Source organism: Arachis duranensis, chromosome 2 (assembly GCF_000817695.3).
Source record: "Arachis duranensis cultivar V14167 chromosome 2, aradu.V14167.gnm2.J7QH, whole genome shotgun sequence".
Lineage (NCBI taxonomy): Eukaryota > Viridiplantae > Streptophyta > Magnoliopsida > Fabales > Fabaceae > Arachis > Arachis duranensis.
Genome location: NC_029773.3, coordinates 18826694 through 18834765, shown reverse-complemented (window position 1 = coordinate 18834765; position 8072 = coordinate 18826694). Strand labels below are relative to the sequence as shown.

Below are 8072 nucleotides of genomic sequence, written 5' to 3'. Positions count from 1 at the left end.
GTTCGATTTGGGCTCGGTTCGATCCGTTCGGTCTAATTTCAGGTCAAATTCTTTAAAATTAGTATCAAAATTCTCGTTTTAAGGAGCTCTATCCTATTTTAATATAAGCTTTTCATTTCTAATTTTCCTTGTTAAAATTCAATTTATTGACTAATTATTTATTAATTTTAGTGGAGTTTACATATAACGTTATTCAATAATAAATTTTTTTTATATGATTTTGGTGCAAAATAAAATTTTAATCGAGTGAAGGGTATGCATGAGAATTTTTTTAATTTCTATTTAATTAAAATTATTATTTATTTGAATTAAAATAAAAATATAATTTTAAGAGAGTGATGAGTATGTTCAAGAAATTTATAATATTTTTTAATAAAACAGTTTATGTATTGATTTTAGAGTAAATTTTAATTTAATCGAATGAGAGAATGGATTAAAAATTTTTATTTTTCTTTAATAAAAACTAATCTTTAGATAAATTTTGGTCAAAATATAATTTTAAAAGAGTGTTAGTTGTCATTTAAAATATTTATAATATTTTTTTAATAAAAATTATTTTTTATGTTTATTTTGTGTAAAATATGAGCTCAATAAGAGAATGAAAAAAGTTAAAAATCTTTTAATTTTTACTTTAATAAAAATTATTTTTTATATGATTTTTGATCAAAATATAATTTTAGAAAAGTAATCTCATTTAAAAAATTTATAATTTTATGTTTTAATCAAGAATTACTTTTTTAAAATTATGATACAAAATATCACTTTAATCGGGATAAACCATTATTTTGTAACGAACATAGTTATAAAAACTGGATCAATGTGTTTGTTTATAGAGATAGGACACAAGGACATAAACACAGAGACACAAAATTGTGTTTGACAGAGAAGACATGGACAAAGACAATGTGTTCGAAGACACTAAATTAATGTATTTTGTGTCCATCCTGACAGGAAGGACATAGAGACACTAATAGAGGACACAACTTATTTTTCATTTTTTCTTTTATTATTCTTGTTAATTTTTTCTAATTATATTTTTTATTATTATATTTTTCATCTCAAATTTTTTGAATGAAAAAAAAAATGAGAATAAATTGAATTTTCATAATTTGTTATAATTTATCACCAAACAGAATACAAGAACCAAAATTTTGTGTTGTCCCATCCTATTCTCAATGTCTTGTCCTGTCTTGTTCTCAGAAACAAATGTAGCTGAATCAGCCATGGGATCGGCCCGGCTAGTTCAAAAGACCGGATAAGGCATGGAACCGGTGAAAATTGGTTTGATCTGGCAGATTTTAGTAAAAACCGGTGAACCTGCCGGTTTTAGAAATCCGAACCGGTTCAGAATTTAAAAAAAAAAACCCTAGGCCTATCACTAACTGCCCCATCCTCCCAGTTCTCACTCACTCCCACACACAGAAAGCACAGCCACCCCCCCCTCTCTCTCTCTTCTCTTTCCCCCAGCTCTCTCTCTCTCACCTCGGTTCACCGCCACCGCACGCTCGCTTCCGTGCCGCGCCTCTCGCCGGATCCACTGCATCGTGTGCTCGCGAGTCGCGTCTCCTCCGGATCTACCGCATCCTGTGCTCTCGCCGGATCCATCGCACGCTCGCGTCTCCTCCGCTCGTCGTCCCTCGCCTGCTCCTCGGCAGTGGTCTTGCTCCCTCTACCTCGTATTCTGCTCGTCCTCCATCACTGCACCCAACGCCGGGTGTGGTCCACTGCTCGCGTCTTGCCTCGCTTCCTGCAGCTGTGCTTCCTGGTGAATGCTCGCGTCTCGCCGCGCCGCTCCTCCGTCCCTCCCTCGCCTCTCTTCCGCGGGTGTTGCTGCCTGCACTGCACTGCTTGATTCTGCCGCCGCGACAACAGTCAACATGTAATCTCTTTTTTTTTTCAGTTATTCTAATATTCTATATTAAGTTTTAATAGTTGATTCATTGATGTTATTTCTGTTAATTTTATTGTTGTTTGATTTATGAATCTGATTAGATATGACAAAGGTTGAACTTGAAACGTTGAAATGGTTGAAATGTTATTGTTGTTAATTTTATTGCTGAATTGGTTTATATATTGGGTTTGCTGACTATGAATATGCAGTGATTTGTTGAGTGTTGAACTGGTTTATGAATTATTTTGATGACTATGAATGATTTCTTTGATTGTTGAATTGGTTTATGAATTGGTTTTGTTGACTGAATATGCAGTGATTTTCTGATTGTTGAATTGGTTTATGAATTATTTTGATGATTATGAATGATTTCATTGATTGTTGAATTGGTTTATGAATTGGTTTTGCTGACTATGAATATGCAGTGATTTGCTGAGCGTTGAATTGGTTTATGAATTATTTTGATGATTATGAATGATTTCGTCGATTGTTAAATTGGTTTATGAATTAGTTTTGCTGACTATGAATATGCAGTGTTTTGTTGAGTGTTGAATTGGTTTATGAATTATTTTTCTGATTATGAATGATTTCGTTGAGTGTTGAATTGGTTTGAATTAGTTTTGCTGACTATGAATATGCATTGATTTGCTGAGTGTTGAATTGGTTTATGAATTATGTTGCTGATTATGAATGATTTCGTTGATTGTTGAGTTTATGAATTGGTTTTGCTGACTATGAATATGCAGTGATTTTGCTGATTATGAATGATTTTGTTGATTGTTGAATTGGTTTTGTTGATTATGAATACGAAGTGATTTTGTTGAGTGTTGATTGTTGCTGATGGAATGATGTTGAATTTTTTTAGATGCTCCGACTTTGAAATTATTCATTGGATATAGTTTATGGATTGTTATTCTTATTTTATCAAATTAAGATATTATTGTAGTAATGATTAGTTTTATGTCTATTTTCGTATTAGTTATTTTTAGAATGAGACTCGATTGTTGTTAAAATCTTTGTGAAGATATGCATACCAAATTTTAAGTTTTTTACTATTTTATATTTTTATTTAAATAAGACCGAGTCAACCGGTTGAACCCGTGACCCACCAGTTGAACCAGTGACACAATGACCCAGTGACTGACCGGTTCGATCACCGGTTCGGTTTTGACAACTATGCGTTATTTGCTTCAATTTTGGTAACCCACCCCAATTTTCTTATTTGCTTGTTCGTATTCTCTCTTTTCCTCCTCCCTTTCAAGATCTATGCCACCTCATCGATAAATAAAAGCATTCAATAGATCAGATCTATTCTTGAGTTATGATTTACTCAATTATTACTTGTATGATTCACATCTTACTATGTTTTTGTTACAGTTGGTGTAAGAAAAAGTGAAGAATAGTGAATTCTAACGTGTGAAGATGGTAAGGGATCTTCAATTCTGATTCTTGAATGAGTTTTTTTTCCGTTATTATTTTAATTTTAATTTTAATTTTATCTACTGAGTGCAAATGCTTTTTTGGTTTTTGACATCCATTTTACACATTTGTTTTCAGTCTGCGCTATTCAATTTCCATTCGTTCCTTACTGTGATACTACTTGGAATATGTGCCTGCACTTACTTTAAGATGCAGTTTCCAGCAGTCCTTGAACAAAGAACTGGGTATGTATTTGCATCTATATACATACATACATATATACATAGATACGTTTCTATATATATTACTGTTCGTTCATACATTTTACCTTTCATTGTTGCTTTTTGTTGATCCAGGATTTAGTAAGAAGTGATAGTGATAGGTAATAGATATAGAATAGATTGCACTACTGTAGTGTTTATGGAGATGTTGAACACTTGAACTGTTGATTATCCATTATGGCTTCATCTAAGTACATATGCTTTCATTATGAATGTTGCTTTTTGGTGTGTTGTTGTGAGGATATAGTATTCACTTTAGGGTTAGGATATTAATCTATGTTTCTTGGAGCAATTCAATTTGCCCACATGTTAGATGACTAGCTTTTACTTATTACTAAAATGGCATATGTGATACTCTCTTGATTTTCAGATGGAGGAGAATAGAGGAATAGGGAAGCTTTAGTTCAGCCATGAAAATTTCTATACCATTTTTAGCCTTCAACCAAAAACACCCTTTTTCTAAACCTTTATCAGTTTACCTTGTTTGGGAGCTTATCTAAACATCTAAACATGGAAAACAGTTGGGGATAATAGTTCCTTGTCCTCAATGTACTCCCTAGTCTTCCTAATGTTATTTTTATCGAAAATTTTAGAGTTCTCTTAATCATCATAGTTATTAATCTTGAATACTAAAACAGAGCAGCTGAACCTTAATATGCTTCAATAGGATACAGGAGAGTGAGATTGTTATCACATTGAAGAGTAAGGCACAAGATGCAAACATTTATAAATAACACACAATCATCATCAATCTGATGCAAATTTAACAAGTCACTACAACAGAAGTCCTGTAGCATAAGTGAGTAAACAAATTACAGAACCAAAGCATAGTTATGTTTAGGTCTCTAGGACTTAAAGTAACTTATGTTTTAAAACCCTAAACATGGTCATTGGTTGGAATAATTGTCTTCAATATACTACACGTAATTTTCCATGTTAATTTCACCACTAATAGACTTGTTAATCTCTTCCTTCACTTACATTTCTACATCATTGGCTTATTCCTCCTTTACATATTATATAGGTTCTGTCCCTATGATCTAGAAAGACTTGAACTAGTTTTCTTCTTCACTTTGCTTGCTGCCTCACGTTTTTTATAGGTGAACCAGTCCCAACCACATCAACCCTAAGTCAGAGTATCATTATGAAAAATCAAAACATCTCTAGCACATTCTCCATTTCCATGGGATTGGATCCTCTCATGTTAAATTTTCGAATGATCTTATTTCTTTTTCATCGTTATTTCTTTCAGAAAAAAAAACACCCAATTTGGTCCTCAAGGAATTCTAAATCGGACGCTTTGGTCCCCGATATTTATTCACTATAAGTCCTCAAGAATTACTCCCGCCAGACAAATTGGTCCTTTCGTCATTTTGAAGGGGGACTAGGGACCTATTTGTCCAACACATTGAAAATTTGATGGAAAGTGACCAAGGGACCAATCTATCCGACAAGAGTAACTCTCAAGGACTTTTGGTGAACAAAAATTTGTTGGGGACCAAAGTGTCCGATCTGAAAATTTGACGGCCAATTTGGGTATTTACTCTTTCTTTTATGTCATTCTTGTCTGGGTCCCATTTTTAAAATCAATGCCGAGTAATCTCACATGATAATGACTTGTGAACATCTAACATTTGGACAATCTGTTCCCTTATCTTGATTCTTGACTCATTTATCCTACCAAATACTCTTTGCTTTGTTAAATGTTATTTTGATATACTTAACTAAATCCAAGTCGTACAAATTTGGTTGCTAAATCTTTTTAGAGGGCGATTTTGATCTAAAAAACCTTTGAAGAAACAGAAGCAGAATCGGAAGGGTTAAAAAAAAAAAAAAACTATACAATCCATAGGAAACAGGGGTCTTGGATTTTTAGTCTGCATAGTGCAGTAGTGGCTGTTATATGGTGTGACTTTTGGTTGTGATTGAAACATGTGTCGATACACCTTTAGCATCATAGCTTCCCCATAGATGGTGTGCGCATGACTGCACCATTATTTTCTGTTATTGAATAGAGTCCCTAATTTTAACGATGTTAAACATTGAATCAAGGGAAAGCATTTCACTGTATATGCTTCTATTATCTGCATTTACCCTTTCTCTTTCTACAAATGTTTGATAATGTTCAGTTATTCACATGTGAATTTACATGTTTCGTCAATCACAATTCTTTTTGGAACCTTCATCTAGTTATATTATGTTTTGATTCTTTGAATCATTGGATATATCTTTTGGATTTTGCAAATGTGTTTGCTTTCTTCATAGCATATGTTTAGATCTTGCTGAACAAGTGACACTAATGACAAGTTCTTTTGTGACAGGTTTCGTGGGTTCTTCTGGAAGGCAGCAAGAATAGGTAACAATCTCCTATTTGATTTACTATTGTGTGAAGTTTCATTTTAATTTTTCATATGCGCTTTCAAATATCTAGTTGTTTTCTTTGTTTATGCTATGGAAATGACTGGAGCAGAAAGAAGGGTAGGGAAGAAGAAGCCATATCTGCATTTGGGTTACCATGGATTTGTATTTTATGTTTCCCTTTGGTTCTGTAAAAAAAAATTTTCTTTTTTTTTTCTTTGCTCCATGTGATTGATGCTCTAAAGATTTCTCCATTTGTCAATTTATCATGTACTGCCATTTTTTTAATCAATCAGTTTGTTAACCCTAGTACAATCCTGACTTATCAAACCATAGTTAGTTGTACTTGCACCTTCTTACCTTTAAACAAGAAGGATATGGACTCTTCGTGAGTGTTTATGCCTTACCTTTCTTGGTTGAAAATCTAGGGATATAATAATTCATTATGATTTTATGATGGATCCAAATAGAGAAGGTTTGGATTTTAGTTGTAATCTCATTTTATTTCTGTGCCAATATTCATCTTTTACAACCTCAACCACTTCTATATATATTTATGTATCGTTTCTATAAATCCTAACTATTTTGGAGCATTCGTCCTTCAAAATGCATTTTAATGTCCTGTGATCTTCACAAGGCTAAATTATGGTGGAATCCTTGAGTCCTAGCTTTACCATTGTGGGGATGTATTGAGGAATATATTTTTATGTTAGATATTTATTTTGCCCAGAAAGCTCTAAAATGAAATGCTACAAAGTAAGTGAGCATAAAAAATATATTTGATTGGATGATAATCAGTGATTTTATCTTCTTGAGTTGTTGCTGAAACAGGGGAGCGATTAAGCCCGTGGGTATCCGTAGGTTGCTTTATGATGGGTGTTTCAATAATCTTCTTCTGAGCTACATTGTACCTCTAGTGAGTGGTAGGTTTTCTCTTCTAAACATACAAATATTGGTAGTCATGAAATTGATATTATTGCTTAATGTGTAATTTTATTCCCCATAAAATAGTTTTTAAGAGTTCCCTAAACCACATAGTGACTTGTAAGGCTGTGTTGTTTTCTGTATAATAATGTTCATAATTCGACTGCTGTAATCTTTTTGTAACTCTGATTGGCGTATTCCCTAACAAATGTTAATTGTTGAATGTTTAACCTGTTAAAGAACTTGAATCTTAATCTGATGGATGTTGACTTGGTGATTGTTGATATTTTACCATTATCTTTATATATAGCTTTTCAAGAACACCCTTATGTATTGTAGACTTTTGCTTGCTGTTTTAGGGAAATTATAGATTTATGTTAAAATTACATGTTTTGAATTTTTCCTTCTTCCATGCCTTCACACCCTCCTGTCATATAAATGTTATTGATCATGTTAGCATTTATGTGACTGTGTGTGTGTGTGTGTGGATCATGGGGTTGATGTTGAGGAGAAGCAGACACAATAGACATAATTTAGTTTATTAATAGAATGTAGCATAATATTGTGTATCGGTTCTTTTATTAAGTTGAATATTTCTAATAATATTTCATGAATTTGCAGGGTCATCCATTCTATGCTCTAGTGCTGTTCTATATGCTGAATGATTTGCAGGACCTGGACTTAGTTTGTACTTGCATATTTTTACGTGAGAGCCCTATGAACTTGTTCCTTGTTTCAAGCTCATTTATTAATTTACCCGATTCATTTATTAATGTGTCTATTTTCTCCAGAGGCATACATTTATCATTGTGGAATGTGCATTTTATTTTTCTCCTAAACCTACTTGAACTTCCCCCACTGGTATTTTATAAATTTCGATATATGGAAAACTAAGCCAACATGTGGAAAACTAAGCCAACAATGTTTCAATTACTCTTTCCTTCTGATAATATCCGTGGTTTTAGTAATTTGGTTCATTTTGCGAGATGATCATTTATGCTTTGCTTAGTTGAAAAGAAGAAAGAAAGTTGAGAGTAAAAAAGTAGGGGAAGGTAGGAAAGGCAAGTGAATTTTTATTCTTCCAAGATATGTGGGATGAAAGGAAAATTTTGGACATTTTTAATAAATAAATAAAAAATAAATATTTTTGAAAACAAAATATGACAATTTTATTATTTAAAATTAAATTGTTTTTGGTA

General features: G+C 32.7%; 1 protein-coding gene across 1 annotated transcript; it reads left to right on the top strand.

Annotated features, from left to right (window-relative positions):
- The first annotated feature begins 1433 nt into the window (after positions 1 to 1433).
- Positions 1434 to 7850, top strand: LOC107473877 (uncharacterized). Its single transcript, XM_016093471.3, has 6 exons — positions 1434 to 1879; positions 3269 to 3316; positions 3449 to 3555; positions 5913 to 5947; positions 6781 to 6872; positions 7495 to 7850. The coding sequence occupies exons 2-5, from the start codon at positions 3314 to 3316 to the stop codon at positions 6846 to 6848; spliced, it is 213 nt and encodes a 70-aa protein (XP_015948957.1). The 5' UTR covers positions 1434 to 1879; positions 3269 to 3313; the 3' UTR covers positions 6849 to 6872; positions 7495 to 7850.
- Positions 7851 to 8072: the final 222 nt, after the last annotated feature.

Coding starts and splice junctions, on each gene's coding strand:
- LOC107473877 (XM_016093471.3), top strand. Junction 3,556..5,912: donor GTCCTTGAACAAAGAACTGG/GTATGTATTTGC, acceptor CTTTTGTGACAG/GTTTCGTGGGTTCTTCTGGA. Junction 5,948..6,780: donor CTGGAAGGCAGCAAGAATAG/GTAACAATCTCC, acceptor TTGCTGAAACAG/GGGAGCGATTAAGCCCGTGG.